This window comes from Terrapene carolina, unplaced genomic scaffold, assembly GCF_002925995.2.
Source record: "Terrapene carolina triunguis isolate 2854851 unplaced genomic scaffold, T_m_triunguis-2.0 Scaffold66, whole genome shotgun sequence".
NCBI lineage: Eukaryota > Metazoa > Chordata > Testudines > Emydidae > Terrapene > Terrapene triunguis.
Genome location: NW_020664417.1, coordinates 55,544,815 through 55,570,189, shown reverse-complemented (window position 1 = coordinate 55,570,189; position 25,375 = coordinate 55,544,815). Strand labels below are relative to the sequence as shown.

The window sequence follows — 25,375 nt, the reverse complement described above, 5'->3', positions numbered from 1 at the left end:
GAAGCTGCACCTTGTCCTTATGGAACACCGTGTATGGGGGCTCGGATGTGAGCGCTCTGAGTTCAGAAACGTGCCGTGCTGAGGTGATGGCTACAAGGAAGGCTGTTTTCCAGGATAAGTACAGGAGTTCAAACGGAGGCCCTGTAAGCTTGGAAAGAACCAGGTTGAGGTCCCACGTCGGCACCGGCTGGCGTTGCTGCGGGTACAGCCGGTCTAAACCCTTGAGGAATCTAACGACCATCGGGTTAGAGAAGACCGAGGACGCGAGCTCTCCTGGGTGGAACGCTGAAATAGCGGCGAGGTGAACCCTGATTGAAGATATCGCCAAGCCCTGCTGTTTTAGGGATAGGAGATATTCAAGTATGAGAGGAATAGGCGCCTGCAAGGGGGAAGTAGCTCGTTGCTCGCACCAACAGGAGAAACGTTTCCACTTTGCTAAGTAAGTGGTCCGTGTAGAGGGCTTTCTACTTCCCAGCAGAATCTGCTGGACCGGCTGCGAGCATTGCTGCTCTGTTCGATTCAGCCATGGAGCATCCACGCTGTGAGGTGGAGCGATTGCAGGTCGGGGTGACACAGTCTATCGTGGTCCTGAGAGATGAGATCGGGACATAAGGGAAGCGTGATCGGTGTTTGAACCGACAGCTCCAACAGTGTGGTGTACCAGTGCTGCCTTGGCCAAGCTGGAGCGACTAGAATTACCCGGGCCTGGTCTCTGCGGAGCTTGAGCAGTACCCTGTGGACTAGTGGAAATGGGGGGAATGCGTAGAACAGGTGGTCTTTCCAGGTTAGGAGGAACGCGTCCGACAGAGAGCCCAGAGCTCGCCCTTGTAGGGAGCAGAATGCGTGGCACTTCCTGTTGGGTCGAGACGCAAACAGGTCGACCTGGGGAAATCCCCACCTCTGGAAGACGGAATAGATGATGTCCGGGCGAATCGACCACTCGTGCGTCTGGAAGGACCTGCTGAGACGGTCCGCCAGCATGTTCTGGACTCCAGGGAGGAACGATGCCGTGAGATGTATCGAGTGGGCGATGCAGAAGTCCCACAGGCGAATGGCCTCTTGGCATAGGAGCGATGAGTGGGCTCCGCCTTGCTTGTTGATGTAAAACATGGCCGTGGTGTTGTCGGTGAGAACCAACACGCAACGGCCCTGTAGGAGATTGAGGAATGCCTGGCAGGCTAGGCGCACCGCCATCAGCTCTCGGACATTGATGTGCAGGGCTTGTTGGGACACGGTCCACAGGCCCTGGGTATCGTGCTCCCCGAGGTGAGCGCCCCATCCTAGAGATGAAGCGTCCGTGACCAGGTGGAGGGAGGGTTGTGGGGCGTGAAACGGCACTCCTGCACAGACCGCCGTGCGATCCAACCACCAGGTGAGGGAGGTCAAGACCGAGCACGGAACCGTGACCACCATGTTCAGGTTGTCCCGGTGAGGACGGTACACCGATGATACCCAAGCCTGTAGTGGGCGAAGCCGTAGTCTGGCATGCCTGGTTACGTAGGTGCACGAGGCCATGTGACCCAACAGGGCGAGGCATGTCTTTATTGTGGTAATCGGAAATGCCCTGAGTCCTTGAATGACGCTTGTGATGGTATGAAAGCGGTTGTCTGGTAGAATGGCTCGGGCACATCTGGAGTCTAGGATTGCTCCAATAAATTCTATCCTCTGGGTTGGCACTAGAGTGGACTTCTCTCTGTTGAGTAGAATGCCCAGCTCATGGAAAGTTTGTGTCACTATGTGAACATGATTTGAAACTTGGTCTCTGGTGCGGCCGCGTATCAGCCAGTCGTCTAAATACGGGAACACCTGTATCCCTTGTCGACGAAGGTATGCCGCGACGACTGCCACGCACTTTGTGAACACTCTAGGAGCCGAGGACAAGCCGAAGGGAAGGACTGCAAACTGGTAGTGCACCTTGCTTACTACAAATCGCAGGAAGCGCCTGTGAGGCGGATAGATCGCTATGTGGAAATAAGCGTCCTTCATGTCGAGGGCGGCGAACCAGTCTCCAGGATCCAGGGAAGGGATAATGGTCCCCAGTGATACCATGCGGAACTTCAACTTTACTATGAATTTGTTGAGTCCGCGCAAGTCTAAGATGGGTCGCAGACCCCCTTTTGACTTGGGGATCAGGAAGTAGCGGGAATAAAACCCCCTGCCCCTTAACTCTGGCGGGACCTCCTCTATGGCCCCCATAGAGAGGAGCCCAAAAACCTCCTGTGTAAGGAGTTGCTCGTGAGAAGGGTCCCTGAAGAGGGACGGGGAGGGGGAGTGGGAGGGGGGGAACGAAGAAAATTGGAGAGCGTATCCCCTCTCCACCGTGCGAAGGACCCAGCGGTCCGAGGTTATATGGGACCAAGCACGGTGGAAATGGGAGAGGCGATCCCGAAAGGAAGGAGTTGGATCCTGGACATTGGTTGAGGTGCCGTCCTCGACCGCACCTTCAAAAGTTCTGCCTAGGGCCTGAAGGTGGCCTAGGCGGTCCCTGATTTTGAGCCGGTTGAGGGCCGGTCGACCTTCGCCTGCCACCCCGGCCCCGCCTTCTGGCGAAGTCCTGTCTCGGACGAGGCGGGGGAGGGTAGAACCTTTGAGGTTGGGGCCTAAAGGGTCTGCGCTGAGGCCCTGGGACATGTATCCCCAGGGAGCGCATGATTGTCCTCGAGTCCTTAAGGCTCTGCAGCCGAGAGTCCGTCTTCTTGGAGAACAGGCCCTGGCCCTCAAAGGGTAAATCCTGCAAAGTCTGCTGAAGTTCAGGCGGCAAGCCTGAGACCTGGAGCCAGGAGATTCGCCGCATGGCTATACCTGAGGCCAGTGTTCTAGCGGCCGAGTCTGCAATGTCTAAGGAGGCCTGTAAGGAGGTACGTGCCACCTTCTTACCCTCCTCTACTAAGGCCCCGAACTCTTCCCTGGAGTCTTGGGGGACCAGTTCTTTAAATTTCCCCATCGAGGTCCAGGAATTAAAGTTATAGTGGCTCAAGAGTGCCTGCTGGTTGGCCGCTCTAAGTTGTAGCCCTCCCGCCGACTACACCTTGTGTCCAAACAAATCGAAGCGCTTAGCGTCCATCGATTTGGGCGCTGCAGCCTGCTGGCCGTGGCGCTCCCGTGCGTTCACAGATGACACCACTAGTGAGCACGGTTGTGGATGGGTATATAAGTACTCATAATCCTTTGAGGGAACAAAGTACTTTCTTTCCACGCCTCTGGCTGTGGGTGGGATAGAGGCGGGGGTTTGCCATATTGAAGCGGCATTAGCCTGAATCGTGCGAATGACAGGTAGTGCCACTCTGGATGGGGCATCAGCGGAGAGGATGCTCACCACCGGGTCCTGTACCTCCACGATCTCCTCCGCCTGGAGATCCATATTACGCGCCACCCGGCGCAATAGGTCCTGGTGGGCCCGAAGATCTATAGGGGGCGGACCCGTGGTGGTTGTGCCCGCCACCGCCTCATCTGGGGAAGATGAGGAGGATGCTTCCGGTGGCAAAGGGTCTAATGGCGGGTCCTGCTCCAGGGGTTCATGAAGCTGGGCATCGCCTGCCCCTGGGTCCGGGGCCTCAGTTGGTGTAGGCACGGGAGCCTCCATGCCCCCTGGGGGAGGGCGGGAGATGGTGGCCTCCAGGGCCCTGGGCTCGGAATGTGTCGAGCGAGAGGCTGATGGTGGTGGAGCCCCCTGCGCCTGATGATAGGCCCACGGAGTCCAAAAGGACCAGTGCGCAGGTCCCTGCACAGGGTCCTCGGCCGGCTCCTGCCAATGGCCCAAGTCAGACGTAGCCGCCTGACCCTGAGGAGGGTACGCCGATCTGGAGGCCCGCTCGGAGGAACGAGACGCCGATCTCGAGGGCCAAGGCGGTGCTGAGCGCGCCGAAACCGGCTCCGGATGGTACGGTGCCGATCGGTGCCGGTAGTAAGGGGAACGATCCCTGCGCGGTGCCGGTGAGCGGTACCGGGATCGGGATCGGTGCCGGTAGCCCTGCCGGTACCGAGATCCGGACCTGGAGCAGGACGACGACCGGGACGAGAGCTGGTACCGGGAGCGGTCCCTCGAAGTCGAACGACGCTCATACCGGTGCCGAGAACTACGACTGGAGTCCGATCGGTACCGATGATCGTGACGGTGCCGAGACGTAGAGCGGTGCCGGGAAGAAGACCTTGGCCGCGAGTACGACCGGTGCCGAGGTGACAGTCGGCGCCGGGACTGCGAGCGGCGTCGGGACCTGCTCCGAGATCTGGAGCGGTGCCGGGAGTCCCCGGCCGGAGACGGCGGGCGCAGCAGGGCAGGCTTGCCCCTGGATTGTAGTGCGCGGGGAGCCACCGGTGCCGGAGGTGGAGGCGGTGCCGGCTCCGTGAGCGCAATAAGGTCCCTGGCCGTCGCAAACGTCTCCGGGGTGGAAGGGAGACAAGGCTCCACCACCGAGTGAGGTGGTGATTCTGTACGCACCGGACTCAACGGCCGCGGCGCCGGAGTCGACGGTGCAGCAGGGACTTGCTTCTGTCGGTCCACAGATGGACGCGGCTCTACCCCCGGCACTGGGGGAGCCGGCGTCTTCAGAACAGCAGTCTCCTGCGCCTTACGGGCTTTCTTGTGGCCCGGAGATATGGACCGGCGCCGAGTCCCTTGTGGCGGGTGCGGTGCCGAAGGCGGCCGGTGCCGTGAGGACTTGTCTGATTCAGCCCGCGGTGCAGTACCGGTCGGAGCCGCCGGGGCGCTGCGCACCGAGGCGCTTGGTGCCGGGGCTGGGCGCGCCGAGGGAGGATCCGGGCTAAGTGCCGCCTCCATTAGGAGCTGCCGAAGCCTAAAGTCCCGCTCCTTTCTCGTTCGAGGTTTGAAGGCCTTGCAGATCTGGCACTTATCTGCCTGATGGGATTCTCCGAGGCACTTCAAACAGGAGTTATGCGGGTCGCTCGTCGGCATAGGCTTAGCGCAGGACGCGCACGGCTTAAAGCCAGGAGCCTTGGGCATGAGCCCGGCTATGCGCCGGGGGAAAAAGGGGGGAGAACAACCCCCTTAACCCCCGCTAACTATTTACAACTATACAAAACTGAAATGAATAACTATCTAAAGAGTAAAACAAACTATAACTAGAACTATTCTACAAGAATTCAAGGATAAGCTAGGGAGAGTGGAGAACAGCTATGCCGCGCTCCACAGTTCCAACAACCGTCAGGGGCGGTAAGAAGGAACTGAGGGGGCGCTGTGTCGGCTGGGGTATATATCCAGCGCCATGAAGGCGCCACTCCAGGGGGCTCCACAGCTGACCCACCGGGTGTTGCTAGGGTAGAAAATTCTCCGACGATCGTGCACGCAGCGCGCGCACACCTAATTGGAATCGATATGAGCAAGCACTCAAAGAAGAAAAACTACTAACTGATAACCAATGTTTGTGTTTTCACATTACAAAAACATCTAGAATATCATCATAGGTTTCTCTAGTACGAATATTTAGACCAGCAAATAGCTGTACTGGACAAAAATTTAATTTAATCCTGTGCTAATTTATACAAATGAGACATAAACAGGAAGTAGTATTGCATTAGTCTATTTTATATAGTACATACTGAATGAGAATGGAACAGATTAGCAATTTTAAAGGTGGAACACAAATAGAAATCCGATAAGACTTGCTGCTGTTTTATTTATTTATTTTTGCACTTCAATTATTTGAACTTGCAAATGAGGAATCCAAGCTTTCTTTTGTCAAAAACTACAAAAACATAGATCTTATATTTAAACCAGAATAATCTTTATAATATTTTAAAAAAATTGTACTACATATTTAATAAGCATTGATGGAAGAAAGAACACTGCACTGGAACCTCAACAGTAATGTATCTACTGCTGATAGAAGAGCCCTTTTGCTGAGTTGAGATTGTGAACTCACTTCACAGGCTTCACAAATGCATCCCCGGAAGCTGAACTACACTAGTGCAGCTGCATCCAAGGCTTTCTGAGAATATGGGTGGAAGGTGTGAGCAGTATTTGCCTCTAAAAGATGCAGGTGAAGATTTAAGTTTGCAGCTGTCAGTTTTTATAACAATGGCATGAAAAATGTTCTCTGAAAAGATCCGTTGATAGAACCATTTAACTAAAGCTTAAATAAACTTGGGTTATAAACTGATTCTTTTTACAGAAGAATGACTTACCATCTGTGATCGGGATAATATCTGACTTGCAGTCAGTGCTGCTTCCTCTTCTGAGGACTCATCAGTATCCTCCTGATTGGTCAAGTTCAAGCTGGGTGTGCTACCAGAATACTGACATTCTTGAAGGGATGGTGTGTCTCCCTTATCAATACTGTCGAGTGAGCGCCTACGGACTCCCCAGTTGAAGTTGTCCATACTTTCACCCTGTAAAAAAAAATAAAATAAAAAGGAAGTTTATGCTAGATATCTCAAATATATAATAATGAAATGATCACACCAAGACAACACAGAAGACACAGGAATACTGAATGCACTGTGAACAGAGTTTCAATCAGCCCTTCAATTTTATTGTAATTTTAAATGCATTAAGTGATGTTTTTACTTAAAAGGATTAAGATATATGGCAAATGATCTGCAATTCGCATAAAATGAGTATGATTCTCAAATTTCTCTTGGATATCTTGTATTGGGATCTCACTAAATATGTTGTCTATAATCATATCTGTACCAATATTACATGTATCTGACTACAAAGCACAGACTAACACACCACTGACAACAACAGATTAAACAAGCCACTGCACCAGGCTGCAACTTACCTGCAGCTCCTGGTTAGCAAAAAGGAAAACACACATAATTAGAAAAAACGAGGACAAACACTTAAGATACTCTATAACCAGGGGAAAAGGTTCTATTATGTATGATTTGCCAACTGTAGAAGACTGATTCAAGCTCTGGAAAAAGCTTTAGTCAAAAAAGCTAAAAAAATTTAACTCTCTTTTTATGTAAAATTGGTTATGAAAAAAGTTATGAGACAAAACACTTAAAACAACATGTCTATGGTACATTTTCCTTGGTGTAATATGTAAAACAACTGTTTAAACAAGCAGTGAATGAAATCCTTGAACTTCAACACAGATGAAATCTTAAACTGACTTTAACTGTCCACATTCAGTTGACAAAACATATGAAGTCATAATTATACTCATATTGGAGGAAAACTTTGACATATTTTTAACTAGACATTCTGAAAGATATTAAGTACTTTTCAATTTCAATATTTATGAAGAGGACCCTAAACACCAATGTATGGATCCTCCCTTTTCCTCATTTTCCAATTGAGATATGAAGGATGGTGTGTGGTTTTGCACCTTGAGTGAAATCTATATTTTAGTCACCATTTTTCCATTCTAAGTGGACAGGTAAGATCTTTGGCTTCTTCTGGGGCCTTTATCAATCCCTCAATGATATAGCCAATAAGATTCCTTAAAAATGGTTCTCTCAACCAGCCCACAGGTCTAGTCTCCTCAAACTTGAAAATACCAATTCCAAAGTTACTCCAGCAACTGGTTGTCTCTCATGGAGATTCAAAATGTTATTAGTATGCCAACATGCATATTTTCCAACTTTTTTCAGTGATTTTGTTTGCTCCAGAGAAACGGACAGAGTATTTGCATGAAAACGTAAATGAAGAGCTAGGGATTAAAGCACTGAAAACATTCTTAAACTAATCTATTTTTCCTCAGACTGTTAATATTACTAACATTAAAGTATTAGCAAAAAAGCAAACAGTATATTTTAATATAAATTCTAATATAAATTACTATATTTCCATTATGTCACACATAAAAGTGATGTCCTAAACTTAAAAAAATTGTGTTTTTGTAGATTAACTCTCCATATCGTACATTGGTAACGGGCAGTACACAAAAAGAACAGGAGTACTTGTGGCACCTTAGAGACTAACAAATTTATTAGAGCATAAGCTTTCGTGGGCTACAACCCACTTCTTCGGATGCATATGGAGTGAAACATATATTGAGGAGATATATATACACACATACAGAGAGCATGAACAGGTGGGAGTTGTCTTACCAACTCTGAGAGGCCAATTAAGTAAGAGAAAAAAAACTTTTGAAGTGATAATCAAGACTGCTGAGCTGGAATTGATATGCAAACTAGACACAATCAACTCAGGGTTAAATAGGGATTGGGAATGGCTGAGCCATTACAAACATTGAATCTATCTCCCCTTGTAAGTATTCTCACACTTGCTTCTTATCAAACTGTCTGTACTTGGCTATCTTGATTATCACTTCAAAAGTTTTTTTTCTCTTACTTAATTGGCCTCTCAGAGTTGGTAAGACAACTCCCACCTGTTCATGCTCTCTGTATGTGTGTATATATATCTCCTCAATATATGTTTCACTCTATATGCATCCGAAGAAGTGGGTTGTAGCCCACGAAAGCTTATGCTCTAATAAATTTGTTAGTCTCTAAGGTGCCACAAGTACTCCTGTTCTTTTTGCGGATACAGACTAACACGGCTGCTACTCTGAAACTGGGCAGTACACAATTTGACATAGGGATGGGTGAACTGGTTGAGCTAGAATAAGAACTGGCTGTATCTCAGCCTGATCTGTTATTAAAATTGACATTGAACCATATTTTGAAGTTCAGGAAAAGCAATATGCATGCTGCCCACAAACCCTTCTGTTTTTTAGATGTTAAAATTGTAGGGCCAGCAGTTGTGGCCGCTTTTCTATTGTGACTTAATGCTTTTGAATCTACCTCTTCTCAACTGTTCACTTATTCTCGGTTAATTTAGGGGATCAGATATCGGACAAAAGGGAAGGCCACAAAATACCAATGCTGGTGTGTGTGGGCATACGTGTACTGGACAAGTAATTTGCCCTGGGGACACGAGAATCAGCAGAGGGGAGACATGTAAGGCACTGGAGGCCTCCGGGGAAGGGAGAAGAATTCTAAAGAAGAAGTCAGGAGCCTGCAAAGAGGGACAGAGAAACCAGAGATGGAAAGAGAGAGCATCTCAAAGTTCAGATGTATATCTAGGCTTTTTTGTGCTCATCTGAATCTAAAAACCTTCCAAGGTTCTCCTATTATTAATTTAATATTTTTAATTTTATGTACTATAATAGCCAGATGTAACAGGGCGAATTACAAAGAGTACTGATTTCTTTTTTTCACTCCCACTCCCTCTTTTGGGGGTCAGTTTAAGACCTTTAAATTATGATGTGTGCATACAATGCCTAACACAAAGGGACCACGATCCACAGTTGGGGTCTGGAGGCTCTACCACAATACAAATAATAATAATTAATATTACTGTTAACTTTTAAACCTTTTATTACCTAATTTCATTACTTTAACAGAATGAAAAAGTGAAAAAAGAAAACAAATGCACCAAATCAGATACAATATGAATGGCAAAGGTAGGGGCACCTTTACAATATAAACCTTGTATGAGGACAGGGTGGGATAGTCTGACAATTCATTGAGATAGTATTCCATTTCACTATATACTATTGCTATCTTACTACTTGAAATTCTGGAAATGTAGAAACACATGAGTACCTAAGATTGCATGCATTCTTAATATGCTATTCCATTCAGCAACATTTTCCATCGCAGCAGACAGCATTCTTACACAGTGGGCAAAGCTTCAGAGTCTTAATAACAAAATCTTATGCTGTCAAAATTATTATTTCCCTGGCTACAAAACATATTCTTATAGAATAAGTGGGGAGTTAAACCCACATTCATAAAGACAATTGGTAGCTGCATCTGACATTGCAAAATTTGTAGTCAAGGTTTTGTTTTGATGGAAATCAAAATCAGTGAAGTTTTGGAACTGCTGCCCAATCCTTAATATTGTACCAACATAACCCAGCTTTTAAAACATTCTAAAATAGAAATTCCAATTCTAAAAAAGAAATTCCAGAGTCTCACCTCTGCATCTTCCAGCTCAACATCTAAAAAGTCAAAATCTTTAAAAACTCCAAACTGTTGTTCACTGCTGTTATCTTCCACAGCCACTTCCTCCTCTTGAATTACTTCTTCTGTTGTTGAAATAAGGGTAGTTTGTTGGTCCCCAACTTCCAAGTCTTCATTAGAAGAAAACACAACCTACAGAAATAGATAATAATGGAAATAAACATGGCTTAAATAATGTTAAGAGAGAACATACAGGGAAGCCTATAAGATGGAAGATACAGTATTACTAGAAGCCTTTACTCCTAAACTATACAATATGTAATTCTCCTGGCAATGCATATAAGTAACTAGGAATTGGAGAGATGCAATAAGGGGAGAAGAAATCCCCAGGATTTAATTTCTGTAACCATGAGATAAATGTATATATAAGGCCAGAAGATACTACTATGATGATCTAGTTTGACCTGCATAACACATGCTACAGTGTTTCACTCAGTAATTCCTATATTAAGCTCAATAACTTCTGCTGAAAGTTGAAACTAGAGCATATCTTTTAAAAAGATACCGTTTTTTGATTTAAGTGATGAAGAATCCATAAAAGATGGTTACTTACCTGTATTGCAACTGTTATTCTTTGAGATGTGGGTGCAGACACCTATTTCTCTCAGGTGTGCATGTGCCTAGTGCACTGAAGCCAGAGAACTCTGCTTAGCAGTACCTGTCAGGGTGGCACTTGCAACCTGTGGTCCTTGTAGCCCCTCCTGTGGCTATGTAAGGGTGATCCCACACTGAACCCCTCTCAGATCCTTCTAAGACTGGAGATTCCAACGCAGAGGGGACAGAGTGCAGGACGTGGAATACACATCTGCACTGACATCTCGAAGAACAAGAGTTACAATACAGGTAAGTAACAGTCTTTTCTTCTTTGAGTGGTTGCGGATGTGTTTTCCATTCAGGCAACTCACAACCAGTTCTGATAGGTAGTGGGATTCAGAATCTACATAAACAGTGTAGGAGGCGGGACCTGGGGCAGAGTGGGGGAGAAGCCTGGGAGGAGCGGGAGTGGACTGTGGGTGGGGCTGATGGCACTCCAATATGACCCGATATTTTAGTGTGGTGATCTGGTCACCCTAGACATTGATCAAATTGAAAAAAAGCTTCTGCTTAGCCAAATAAGTGGACCTAATAGGTGGTTTTCTACTATTAAGCAGCATCCTCTGAACTGCTTCTGAGCAGTGCCTTTCCTCCACATCTAGCCATGTACACCATGAAGTGCAGATTGCTCAGTGCCAGATGAACAACCTGGACATGGTGCTGAGGCAGCAGGTCAGAAAGGAGAAGAAGAGATTTGGGAGGTTGAACAGACAGATTGAGAATTTCGGAGAATCAACATTGCCTTGGCCAAGCTGATGCAGTAAGTATAAGTTTGGCACAGTCCAACTTCAGTTTGAGAATAACCTGAGAGATGAGAGGATGGGGGAAAAGGCATACATCAGGTATGTTCCCCAGTTCAGATGGAAACCATTGGTTAGAGAACTTGGACTCAGTCCCACTTAGGAACAAAACTGACAGCACTTCTTGTTGTCCTTTGTTGCAAATAGGTCGACCAACAGGATGCGCCATTCCCTGAAAATGGACCTCACTATGCTGCTTTTTTTGAGACAACTTGTCGCTGTCCAAGAAAGTCCTGCTGAGATGGTCGGCCCAGAGATGGGTTTGAGAGCCCAGTAAGTGCGCTGCTAGGGTATGATGTCTTCCTTGATGCAAAAGTGCCAAAACTTTATTGCTCCCTGACAAATCTGATGGAAGTGGGCTCCAACCTGCTTGTTCATATAATACATTGCAGTGGTTTGTCGATGAGCATGTGAACTTCTGATCCTGGAAGGCACACTGTGCACTGTAAATGGCTCAAAACTCCAGTAAGTTGATATGAGATGATGCTTCCTGCTATGACCCCAAAACCTGAACCTTTTACGTTCTTTTGTGTGCTCCTCAGCCTAGTGTGGAGTAATCAGTCAACAAAATTCTGGTCAGTGGAGGACGGGCAAAGGGAACACTCTCGGAAACACTGTTCTGCCCACCACTGTAGAAAGTCCAGAACCTCTGGAGGCAATTGGACAAGCTTGTGACTTGCAGCTAGGGGGACAGACCAACTTCAACCATGCCTGAAGAGGATGATGATGCAGTCTTGCATGCTGAATCACATAAGTGCATTCAGCCACATGTCCTAGTAACTTAATGCATACACAGACCATGGTCAAAGGATGAGACTGGGGATCCAAATAAAGGCACCAAATTGTCTGGAACTGCTTGTGAGAGAGAGAAAGACCTTTGAATTCAGAGAAACTAGAAGGGGGCCAAAGAACTTGATTTTTTTAGATGGAGTCAATATCCACTTTGTTTTGTTGAAAATCACCCCCAGTTGATCAAAGAGATCCAGTGTGAACTGGACATGACTAAGGACTTGTTCCTTAGATCTGCCTCTCACTAGCCAATCATATAGGTACAGGAAGACATGATTTCCCCTCCTTCTGACATGGGCTGCTACCGCCATCATGCATTTGGTAAAGACATGTGGGGCTGATGACAGACCAAAGGGAAGAAATGTGTACTGATAGCGTTGACTGACAACAAGGAATCTCAAGAACTTCCCTTAGCCTGGGAAAATCGCCACATGGAAACAGGCATCCTGAAGATCGAGAACAACAAACCAGTCACTGTAATTTCAGGCGGGAAGAATAGTAACCATGAGGAATCTCATACACTTGGTGTATTTGCTGAGACTGCAGTTTGAAGATACATCTCACCCTCTACCTGGACATGTGGATTGGGAAGTAGAGTAGAATCCCTTTCCCTGATGAAGTGGAGGAGCCTCCTCTATAGCTCCCAGAGCACACAAAGGCTGAACCTGCTGAAGAACTTGCATCATCATCCTCTTCAGGCATGGCTGAAGTTGGTCTGTCCCCCTACCTGCAAGTCACAGGCTTGTCCAATTGCCTCCAGAGATTTTGGACTTTCTACAATGGTGGGCAGAACAGAAGGCTCATGAGAGGAGTCCTTGAAAAGGGATAGGTAGGAAGGTAGAATTGGGGGGATAGACAGAAATTGTATGGTGTAACCTAATCCCACAGTGTTTAGGACCCATCTGTCCATAGTTATTGTTTCCCAAGAACTGTAGAAGTGAGACAGCCTGTCTCTGGACTGATGAGACAGGTTTGAAATGTTCACAAGTGGTATGCTGTTCTCGATATAAACATCAAATAGGTTGCCCCTCCCTGAAGATGGAGGACAGGCTGGTTGGGAAAAGTAGAGCCGAAGATCTTCTTCACTTAATTTATGTCCTTTTCCAGAGAAACTTTGCTACCTAGCAGGGTAGGACAACTGATGAAAGTATTGCTGAGAGGAATATTGCTGGTGATGTTGCTGACCTGCAAAATAACATTCTTATGGCTTGGGCATAAACACTGAAAGACCATAAAGTAGATCAATAGTCCTTAAAAGAATGTGAAGTTTGACAGTTTTCTCAGAAAACAAAAACTGACCAAACGACAAGTTCTCGATGGCCTGTTGAACTTCAAGAACTATGCTGGAGTTCTGTAGCCTCGAGGCCCTTCTCATTGTCACAGTTGAAACCATAGATCTACATGAAACATCTGCCATACCCAATGCTGACTTCAAAGACATCCTGGCCACCAAATGGCCCTCTGCAATAAATGCCTCAAACTCTTCCCTAGAGATTCACGTAACTTATCCATAAATTTGGATATGGAGTCCTAATTTACAAAGTCTTATTTAAACAATAATGCTTGCTGGTTGGCAATGCACATTTGCAATGATGAGGTTGAATACACTTTTCTCCCCATCAAATCTAACTGTTTTGACTCTTTTGTAGATGTATACCTCCCTGCTGTACTCTTAATTTCTGCAGTCACAACCAGGGAATTAGGAGGTGAATACGAGAAAAAACACTCAAAACCTTGCATGGGGCTGTTATCAGGGTGGGTCATGGGCAGCCTGTGTGCACTGGTTAGCTACTAAGTTGCAATCAGGAGTCGAGTAGCAGGGCTGAGAGGGAGCTGGGTCACAATTCCACAAAGGAAGTCAGGGTCAGGCACTAAGTTGTGGGCGAATAGCAGAGTTGGGGTCAAGCTGGGTCAGGATATCAGGAAGTCAGGATCAGGCAACAGGTTATAGACAGCAAGCAAATAGTTGAGGACCAACCAGAGTCAGAAGCCAGAGTCTAGGGTCGACAGCAACAAGGTCCGGAATGGAGGCAGGCAGGCAGTGTTGTTGCTCAGACAGACCCCCATGATGGCTTTCTGGTTTAAATACTAGCATCAGCCAATCAGTGGGCTGTGAGTGGAAGCCATTCAGGCCCTGCTGGGCGGTACTTTCTGCAAAGCCTAGCTCCACAGCGTCTTCTAGCGGAAACCCTAGTGTAAGCTTCCAGTGGCAATGTGGAAGTGTCAGCAGTCCAGAACCCGCATGGTCCCAGGTCAGAACACATAGCTACAGGTGCTACAGATCAGGGGTGGGCAAACTTTTTGGCCTGAGGGCTGCATTGGGTTTCGTAAATTGTATGAAGGGCCAGTTAGGGAAGGGGGTCGTGGCCCGGTCCCCACCTCCTATCTGCTCCCCGTCCCGGGACTCCTGCCCCATCCAACCACCCCTTCTCCCTGTCCCCTGACTGCCCCAGGAACCCCTGGTGTGGGGCCGGTGATGAGGGGTTTGGGGTGCAGGAAGGGGTTCCAGGTTTGGGGGGCTCAGGGCTGGGGCATGGACTTACCTCCGGCGGCTCCCGGTCAGTGGCGCAGTTGGGATGCAGAGGCAGCCTTCCCGCCTGTCCTGGCACCGCGGACCACGCTGCGCCTAAAGCGGCCAGCAGCAAGTCTGGCTCCTAGGCGGAGGCGCGTAAGCAGCTTTGCGTGACTCTCGCCCGCAGGCACCACCACCCCAGATCCCATTGGCTGGAGTGTGGCACCAGTGCTTGGGGTGGGGGCAGCACATGGAGCCCCAAGGCCCCCCTGCCTAGAAGCCGGACCCGCTGCTGGCTGCTTCCGGGGCATAGCGTGGTGTCGAAACAGGTAGGGACTAGCCTGCCTTCGCTGGGCAGCATTGCTGACGGAACTTTTAAAGTCCCGGTCGGCGGTGCTGACCAGAGCGACCCAGTGCCTGACATGCTGCGATCCAGTACTGGGTCGCAACCCGAAGTTTGAAAAACACTGTACTATGACAACTAAGGGCATGAGTACACTTGCAGATGTAGAGCACTGTGAATTAAACCAGCCCTCGGAGAGCGCAGTAGGGAAAGCGCTGCAGTGTGTCCACACTGTCAGATTCAAGCGCACTGGCGTGGCCACATTAGCAGTTCTCGCAACACCACAAAAAACAGTGCATTGTGGTAGCTATCCCACATGCAAGTGGCTGCAACGTGCTTTTCAAATGCAGGGGGTGGGGTGGAATGGAGTGTGACAGGGAGTGTATTGTGTGTATGTGGGGGGAGAGAGAGTGGGTTTTTGGGGGGCTGAGAGCTTGTCAGCATGCTGTCTTGTAAGTTCAGACAGCAGCAGACCTCCCTCCCTCCCCCCGCTCTCTCTCTCTCTAACTCTCAACAGCAGCATTCCACACTAATGGCTTGCTTTGTCCCAGAGCAGATAAGCATGCTGGCTGTCAGAAACGGAGCTTTGAAAGGGCATATCTGCATTCCTACAGCCGAGTTCAAAACAATGACAAGAGTGGCTCACTTGACTTAAGGGGATTATGGGATGTTTCCGGAGGCCGATCAAAGCGCAGTAATGCAACACCTTGTTCACACTGTTTCAGCCAAGGCGCAGCAAGTGTTATGCTTCTCGTAGAGGTGGATTACCAGGAGCGCTCCAGCTGCAGAGTCCAGGTGCTCTAAGTGCCTTGCCAGTGTGGACGGGTCGTGAGTTAGGGCGCCTGGGGATGCTTGCAAGTGTAGCCAAGCCCTTAGTCCCTCTCAGAGTTACTGCTTTCCAGGGTATAGTCTACATTCTTTGTTCCTAGATGGGATGACCTTTCATTTAGCAAGCAACCCAATTTTTGTGTCATCATCTGAAAACTTTATCAGCAATGATTTTATATCTTCCTACAGGTGATTGGTAAAAATACTGAATAGCATTGGACCAAGAATGGACTCCTGCTGTACTTAACTAGAAGCACCTTTGATGATTCCTCATTAATAATTATAATTTGAAATCTATCAGCCAATTTTGTGAATTTAGGAACTGCAATTATGACAAAATATTTTTTGTTTTCTTATTAATACTATCAGACCTGAACACGCACAGTATTTCCTACTGGAATTTAGAAATACTTACTGATGGGTTTTTGGGGAGACCAGATTCTGGACCACACAGTGAGAGCACATTCATTAGCTTCTCTCTAGTTCTTCTCTGGAAAAAAAAATCACATAGCATAACACCTTATTAGAGATACAAAATCCTCCAGGCAGATTAGAAGTGTAAAACATCTGGTACTTTAAAGCAGATATCTCAGATGTTGAGGTCTTAAGAAATATCTTTAAAGAAAGAAGATTTCTATTATGCCAATACATTTACCATTGCAAAATAATTAACTAATATTCAGTAACTGTTAAGACATACTCCAAATTACATTTCAAACACACACACTATATACATTACACTGTACTTTTTATTGAGACTCATGGAACTTGCTGTATTTTCATATAATGTACCTGAGATAGCTGCGGCCTTTTCCAGCTGACAGGGACCAAGGCATTGGAATTGGACCCAGATGAAGTTGAAGAAGTGCTCCGAGTGACAGCAATGACTTTTGGCTTCCCATTTCTTCCAGTTGCACTGTGCTGATCACCATATTTATTCCCAATAATTGGAGTCTGCCAGATGAAAAAAAAAAAATTGAATCAAAGAATCATAGAAATACAGGGCTGGCAGTGACCACAAAAGGTCATCTAGTTCATCCCCCCTGAACTAAGACAGGATTAAGTATAGCTACGCCATCCCTGACAGGTGTTTGTCTAACCTGTCTAAATGCTAGTTTAGAATTCAAATATTTATTTATTTAGAATTCAAATATTTATTAGTAAGATATTATTATCAATTTCAGAACTATTAGCAGTACTACACTAAAACTCAGTTTACTAAATTAATTTCATAACCAAACAGCACAACCTCATATGTGAGCACCCACACACCATGGGTGCAGTGTGAGCCAGAAGACAAAGTACATACAACCTCTTGCAAAATATGAGTATCTTGCATATTTGCTGCCCCCCACTCCTTTTTAAAAACATGGAGGCTTGATACAGGAAAGCTGATCTTTTTTCAAATCTCATCTTAAAATATATCTGGGCCAAAACCAGAACACAGGATCTGAACTCTCTCAAGCTTTGGGAAGTTGGATATGGCCTGTTAATGTACTCTTCTTTGCCCCCTTTTTTTAAACTGGCCCCAAACTCTACTATTGGCTTAATGACTAAATGAATGATTTTGTGAAACTGTTTGTTTGAAATATAAAATATGTAACAAGCTGGGTTTATAAAGTATAAAAACACATTTGGTCTGGTTTAACAACCTAGTGACTTCAGTGGGAAATGTACATGTAAAATCTTGTACTCTACTCAGTAAACAGCCAGGGAAAATACACCAAATTCCACAAAAAGAAAAAAATCTGACCTTGTTTAATGCATAAATTACTGCCTATTTTACTGTTGATACCCACAGCCCAAAATGAAAATTCGAATGGACTAAAAGTTTGTGGCCTGAGCTCCGTCCCAGTTGGAATGTAATCTGAATCACAAAATAATTTACATACAGCTGACATCTTTGGTTTGTATATGTGCGCCATATTTTCCACAGATAGCTGAAGCCCTTTTAGGTCAAAGTTAACGCTATTGGTGAGAAAGACACAATCTTGACTAAAGTTTAGATAGGCTGCTTTATGACAAGACTGGGATACATTGGATAGGATTAAATTATTTTTGAGATAAAAATTGAATATACAATTCTTGGCAAATTACGATGATCATTAAGGGCTTGACTGTGCAACCCTTATACTGGTGACCACTTTCTCATGTGAGTAGTCCCATTGACTTTAATGAGGTTACTCCAATGAGGAAGTGCTCAAAGAGGAAGGATTACACAAACTGAGCCCAAACAGGACCCAACGTTCACTTTTCAGTAGTAGCCAAATTTAATTAAGTCTGACAAGTAAACTACTTAGCAGTTCAATATTATTAAATCTTAAAAACTGGTTAGTATTTATTTTTTCTAATTACATCTTTCAAAACTCTTGCATTATAAACATGAGTAATAAGAGAATCTCAGATTGTAATATGATGTCATTATTACATTCCAGCTATAGATAAGAATTACCTCTGATATATCAAAATGAAAATCTAAGGTCTTCCCAGGTAGTTCCTTGGAGACATTATTAAACATTTTTGTGAATGAGATTTCAGGAGAACCTATATCACCTCCATAAGACTTTGGAATATCATTAGGTACAACGAGACTTGCTGATCGAGACACCACCAGTTTCAAAATATTAAGGGCCTCCTTCCAATATGGACTCTACCAGAAAATAAAATGTACACACATTACAAAATAGTTACTTCCAGTAAATGTAGCAATCTATAGCACACAGCAGACTTTGTTCATGATACTTTAGGTGGAAACATGTACTTAATCACAGATTTTTCTGTTTTAAAACATGTACAGAAAAGCTCACATCTTTCAATATTAATGTGTACCCTTTGTATATCTGTAAGTCTGGAAGGCACAAAGCAAAATATGGCAAAATTTCAGCTGCTGTGTTCACTCCAGCCAATTAATAGCATAAAACTGTCATTATACAGTGCATTAAGACATGACATGAAGGTATGTGCCTTGAAAGTGTCTGATGTATGTATGCATTGTGATAAACACAATAGTTACATTGTGTCAGTCAGATATAAAAAAAATTGTGATAAAGAAATGAACTTTATATAGTGAATTAACACTACCTAACATTTCTACAAACAACTGTCACAGTTCTGTATTCTAGACTAAGGCCTTACAGTCTGTAAGGGGGCAGAGGATAGTAGGGATGGTGATATATGCCCTGTGTTCTGCTTCCTCCTCAAGGAGGGAGACAATAAAATGGAGGCAACAGAGCACAGAGGAAAGCAGGTAGTAGAGCAAGGAAAGTGAGAAAAGGAGTCTTTGGAAGTAGCAGAAGGGAAGACATTGGAAAAAAGGTGCATAAGGAGGGAATGGTAGCAGCATGAGGGTATTCCACTGCTCCTACACACCCCATGAGGCTCGCTGCCTTCTCTCCCTATTAGCTTTGGAAAATGGTCATCTGGGCATCACCCAACTGCAAGCCTTAGTAGGCTTGTTGGGGACCCTTATCAGACTGCAGATTATAACAAACCCAAATAGAGTAGTTGCCCCCTTTCAAGCCAAAACAGTATAATTGGGAAACTGACAATCTTATTTAGGCTTGGCAGTCAGTTGATGATCCAATTTTAGCTCACAAGGCTTGTGTATGTTTTGGGGAGTAGGACTTTGGTTGACATCTGAGGAATATCCTAAGACGCATGAGGGTGATGATTGAGGGCCCCAGTGAGGATCCTAATGCCTATAGGGCAGGGGTCTCCAACCTTTTTACACATAAGATCACTTTTTGAATTTAAGTGCAACTCAGAATCTACCCTGCCCCTTCCCCAAAGCCCTACCCTCTCTCCATTGCTTGCTCTCCCCAACCCTCACTCATTTTCACCAGGCTGGCGCAGGGTGTTGGGGTGCACGAGGGGGTGTGGGCTCTGAGAGGGAGTTTGGGTGCAGGAGGAGGTAAGGGGTGCTGGCTCTGGGAGGGGGCTCAGGGCTGGGGCAGGGTCTTGGGGTGCAGGAGGGGGTTCAGAGTATAGGAGGGGGTTCGGGGTGCTGACTCCAGGAAGGTGCTCAGGACTGGAGGTTGGGGTGCAGGCTCCCGCCAGGCAGCACTTACCTCAGGCAGCACCTGGAAGGGAACATGGCTCCGCACACTGCCCCTCTCTGCAGGCATCATCCCCGCAGCTCCCATTGGCCACAGCTCCCCATTCCCAGGCAATGGGAGCTGCAGGGGCAGTGCTTGCAGGCAGAGCAGCGCGCAGAAACCCCTGCTCCTCCATCCCACAGGGCTGCAGGGGTGTGCTGGCTGCTTCCGGGAGCAGCGTGGGGCCAGGGCAGGCAGTGAGCCTGTCTTAGCGGCAGCCCCACTGCACCACTGGACTTTTAGCAGCCTGAGATCGTGATCGACTGTGAGAGTCTCCAAGATCGACCAGTCAATCGCAATCAACCAGTTGGTGACCAATAGGGGGTTTGAGTACATCTCCCCCACCACATCCAATAAACATCCTATTTACCCAAGTGGAGCCCTACTCCTCTGAACCTCTTAAAGTCTGCAGTAGTGGGTCTCCCTCTCCTGGGGACCTCAGGAGATTTATACGAAAGAAAGGAGCAAAGCTGCAATACATTGACCCTGATTTTTTTTGTACATTCTCCAACTTCCTGCAGACTCCACAAGGTTCCCAGGAAGAGATATCCTTGCTTCTACTTCTTAGGTGCTATGCAAGAGTACGATTCTCTTCCTGCAGATTTCAAAGTCAGAGCAAGAAGAATGCCCCTACAAGCTCATTGCTTTCCAAAATTTCATATTAGGGGTACTTTAAAACTAAGGAAATGCCACAAAATCTTTTTTAAGATGGAAACAAAGCTGCAGACAGATATTAGTTATTTAAATATATATCACTTTTCAAGAATGTATGAAATAAAAAACGTTAGAAAGCAAGCAAATTATGTGTTAAAGTTAGTGATCTCATTGAGAAGTGCATCTCTTACTCAAACAACCACCATAATCGTAACTCTGACCCTGTATTATCATCATAACGAAGAACAACGTATTGAATAAGGTTGCCACTGTTGTGTCTTTTTTAGGAGTGACTTAATGCAAATATATTTAGATAAAGGTTTAAGAGAGAAAAAGCAATGAATGTAGGGATCATGACATTTGCCACAAATAATAGTTGCACCATAAAAGTATCCTTAAGGGTATTTAATTAAAAGACTGTTTCTACGTGAATTTTTAGGTTAAAGCTGACATAATTATTTACTGTACAACTGATGTATTAGGTAGTTATCTTTGTACGTTTCCAAATCTTGCAGATTGAAAACAGATGTAAGGGTGAATAATAACACCAAAAAATATGCTTTTACAACAGGGGTATCTATATGCAGAATGGGGATTATAATATTTGAATATCAATTTGCTTTTGTTCTCTCTATACGTAAATCACAGCTATATTTACCAGCAACTTTTAAGTACATATTGTTAAAGTTTCTGTCAGGATATTGTATTTTTTATTTTATAAAAAATTATTAATAGAGCAATTAATATTGCAATTAACATTATAAAATATTTTTAAAAACCTAAAAATACATGTATGTTAAAATAGGTAATTCTGGATATTGGATAATACCCCTTTAAAAGAGACTACAGGAGCTTTTTATATATTTAGTATGTGTGTGAATTTGAGTGTGAAGTTGTCCCTCTTCTATTATTTTTATTTATTTGTATTATAGTAGCACATAGGAACCCCTCTCATGGAGCACGACTCCACCCTATAAGGCCAGGGTGTAGCCATGAGTGGGCCTGGGTGGGCATCCAAGACCACCACCACCTGGACCTGGCTCTGTTCTGGCCCCAGCGCTTGCCCCGCTCTGCCTTGCAGTGGGCAATGGATACGCTGGCCAGAAGGCCCCCAGGAGCCCAGGCGCGCATCTGAGAAGTGGGATTGGGGCATGGAGGCTTGCCCCGCTTAGCCCGCCCAGTGCTCCAGCCGGGGACCGGAGTCAGGGGCTTGCCGCACTCAGCCTGCCCACTCAGCACTCCAGCTGGGGAGTGGGGTTGAGGGTTCACCCTGCTCCGCCTGGCACTCCAGCTGGGGAGCATTGTTGGGGTATGGGGGCTTGCCTGCCCACAAGCCCTCGCACCCCAACCCCGCTTCCTGGCTGGAGCGCTATACGGGCGGACAGAGTGGGACAAACCCCCGCACCTGACCCCTCTCCCCGGCTGGAGCGCCGGGCATGCAGATGGAGCAGGACAAGCCCCCGCGCCCCAACCCCTCTCCCCGGCTGGAGTGCTGGGGGGGCTGGCTGAGTGGGGCAAGCCCCTGACTCCAGTCCCCAGCTGGAGCGCCAGGTGGGTGGGCTAAGCGGGGCAAGCCCCCGCGCCCCGACCCCGCTCCCTGGATGCGTGCTTGGGCCCCCGGGGGCCCCTGGCCAGCGTGTCCATCGCCCACTGCAAGGCCGGCTAGAGAGGGTGAGGAGGAAGTGGCTTGATCCTTCCAGCCCTCCCCCCCCGTTTTGCTCCCTCTCAATGCCCACCCACCCGAAGTCAGGGCACACCCAAGCGTCCCATCCTGACTATGCCACTGTATTAGGCTCTGTACAAACCCCGAACAAAAACATCATCCCTGCGCCAAGGAGTTTAAATATAAGACAAGAGACTAGCTGGATGCAGACAGATGGGTGAGCAAGGAAACTATGAGACAATATTAACCTGCATGTAAGGCAGTGATCTCTCCACATGAGTGAAATTACCAATTGTGAAATTTTGTGTAGGCATCAGACTTTGGAGGAGGGATTTGTAGGTGACTAATGATGTGGCTGCGTAGAAGCACTTATCAATTGTGTGGGGGCAGCATGGAAGAAAGCACGAAGGTATTTGTGTTTCTATATGAAGAGTAACCAAAACCACTGAAGCAGTTTCTACTGGAACAAACATTTTAAAATTACGTACTAAAGTATTATTGCTTTAGTCTTCCAAAGGATTGTATCATGAATTGGTGCTTGAAGGAAGGAAGCAGTTTGCTCAAATTTAAAAGTGCTCCAGGGAAGTGGCTCTATTTTCCTCTTCTTCCTTCTGCCATTTCAGAATTCAAGCAGCTTTACTGGAGTCTTTTTTTAAATCATCCAGAATTGTTAATTTCATTTTAAACAGCAAGTTCACAACACAACAGCTGGACTAGATGGATTTTTGCCAAGATTGTTGCTTTATTTGTTCTAATGTTATTTTAAAAGCCCTTCAGCAAAATTTTGAAAAGATTATATAACTTCCTGCAGCTTTACTTTAACTATTTAGACTTCAGTGCAGGTTAAATCTAATAATATACACATAAAAATGTGTTATTCTTTATCAGTTTCAGGGACCCCCACATAAACAAAGCAGAAGCATCTACAGGCATTTTATATGGGGTGAGGCTAAAGCAGCCCTTGAAGTAATCAGGACAAGAGTATGAGAACACAACAGGAAGCATATGGGCTAAGTGCACTCTCTTTAATTGAACATTGATGGCCTTCAAAATAGTGAGCAGTTCCAGCTGGGAAGATGGTGGGGGGAGGAGAGGAGAGAAAGAGAAAGGAAAGAGAAAACACATCAGAAGATGCATATCAGCAGGGTTGCTCAAAGTTTTAGGATTCTCCCTGACTGAAAAAGCTTCCAGTCTTTGAAAATATATATATAATAGCTAAACAACATTTACATATATGGCAAGTCTCTTTATCAACGTGTTTCACATATTTGTAAAAAATATTTTTTCTTAAAAAGGTAATAAATAAAAGTTACTTTTTAAAAGTTACAATTTTATAAGATAAACAATCACTCTCCAGGTTGTAGTAATAACTGCACCTTTACTGGTAATGGATATCTATTGGCCTTCAGTCTTACGATGTGCCCAGTGCATGTCTACATCTCACTACAAATGTACTCTCAGCCTCGGATAGTTCTTTACTAAGTTTAGTTATTAACAGTAGATTCTCACTGTAGAGTCCTGAGAAACTAGCCAATACTACCATGTCTAAAGCATGATAAAAATGTTTCTTTTCTTTTCTTTTTTTACTTCGTGTTACTGAAAAGAACAAATTCCACTCTGCCAAAGCATCCAGCTACAACTATGTACTTTCCTTTCATTACCACCAGCATTCCAATGGCTAATTTCTTCTTCACATAATTACTAATTAAGATTATATTCAACAGAGATTTTAAAAAGTGTTCCTAAAGAAGTTAAAGGTGAAGAGAGCAGATGTCAGGCCAGCAAACTATGGTTACACTGATCATCCAGTTATGCCTAATGTCTCCTGACAAGAGGACAATAACTAAAGTGCATATCTATCATAACAAAATGTCCAGAAAATACTACTCTTCCTGGTTAATTATGATTAAGCCATTTTGTGGAACTACATTTCACAATAAAGTTGATGGATAAAGAAAAAAAATCAGAACTTTGTAGATTGAAATGATTATATGCTTCAGGCATGTTTGTAAAGTTTTTCTACAAAAAGCCCAAATTTCTCCCAGGGATTACATTTTCTATAAACTGGGTTGCAAATGTCAAACAGTAAATTACCAGGGGCACAATTTTGTCATCTATGGTTGCTATCATCTAAAGAAACGTACTTGAATTTCATGAAGCTGTATTTTAATGTGTCTGTGTCCATGTCCATCTAAGGAACATTAATATTGGTGCAAGTAATTCAAATAAGCATTTAACTGTGAAGCTTCTCTTTGAAAACAAATATGCCTAAAGAAGGAATTTCTGCAGTATTTGGATGTAAACATATTCCCTTATCCACAAAATTGCACTGGGATAGCTGAAAGCTCATATTTTGTTATCACTATATACATAGAGAGGACCAAACCTGTAAATAAATATGTGTATAAATTTACTCATGTAAGTAGTCCCATTAAAGTCAGTAAGTCTACTAATGTAAGTAAAGTTAAATACATAGGCAAGTGTATACAGGTTTGGGTTCATTATTTATAAAACACTACTGGATTTCACTTAGCATTTTAGTCAAGTGACTATACTTTTCAATAATCTGCATTCAAAAATAGTGCTAAGTGCATCTGCATGAAATTTTTCTTGACTTCATAAATATACAATGTTTTCTGGTTATTTACATTTTCAGAATACCTACCTGAACATATTTACCAATAACCTTTATGATCTCCAGATTAAACTGCTTCACTGGTGCTGCAGACAGGTCAATATGACTCAGAAGACTGTAAATGATCTGCAATAAAGATTGCTGCATGCTGGGTAACCCTTTCTCTAACAGCTAAAAATATAATTGAAAAAGTGAATTTTAATCAGGTTGCTTGATGGCAGCACAGGGTACAAAGATCATTATACAATAATAAATGCTAGCTAACTTTGATATAGATTTCTTTTTTCCCTTTCATGTGGTGAATTAAAGATTTATTTTAAAACTTCAAGATCTGGCTTGGAAAAGAGAATATAGCAGAGTACAATAGAACTGTATTTTCTATTCCAATATTTTTCTTCTGTATTCACATTTTTCATTCATTAAGTAATGTAATTTTGGTGATACTTTAAATGTTAGCACAGGTCTAAAGCACCTACAAGCAAAATATTTCAGACTAAATAAAACAACTCTTCTAAATCCCAAAGCTC

The 25,375-nt window shown here is 45.1% G+C and overlaps 1 protein-coding gene across 2 annotated transcripts in view; it reads right to left on the bottom strand.

The window, feature by feature from the left end:
- FRYL (FRY like transcription coactivator) overlaps positions 1–25,375 on the bottom strand; it is a 345,908-nt gene that overhangs the window by 57,083 nt on the left and 263,450 nt on the right. For both annotated transcript variants that reach the window (XM_026647943.2, XM_026647941.2), the window contains 6 exons: positions 24,879–25,019; positions 18,255–18,452; positions 16,595–16,756; positions 16,218–16,292; positions 9,892–10,068; positions 6,142–6,345 (listed from right to left, as the gene is read on the bottom strand). In XM_026647943.2, the coding sequence (XP_026503728.1) occupies positions 6,142–6,345; positions 9,892–10,068; positions 16,218–16,292; positions 16,595–16,756; positions 18,255–18,452; positions 24,879–25,019 (957 nt within the window). The remainder of the gene's footprint in view (positions 1–6,141; positions 6,346–9,891; positions 10,069–16,217; positions 16,293–16,594; positions 16,757–18,254; positions 18,453–24,878; positions 25,020–25,375) is intronic.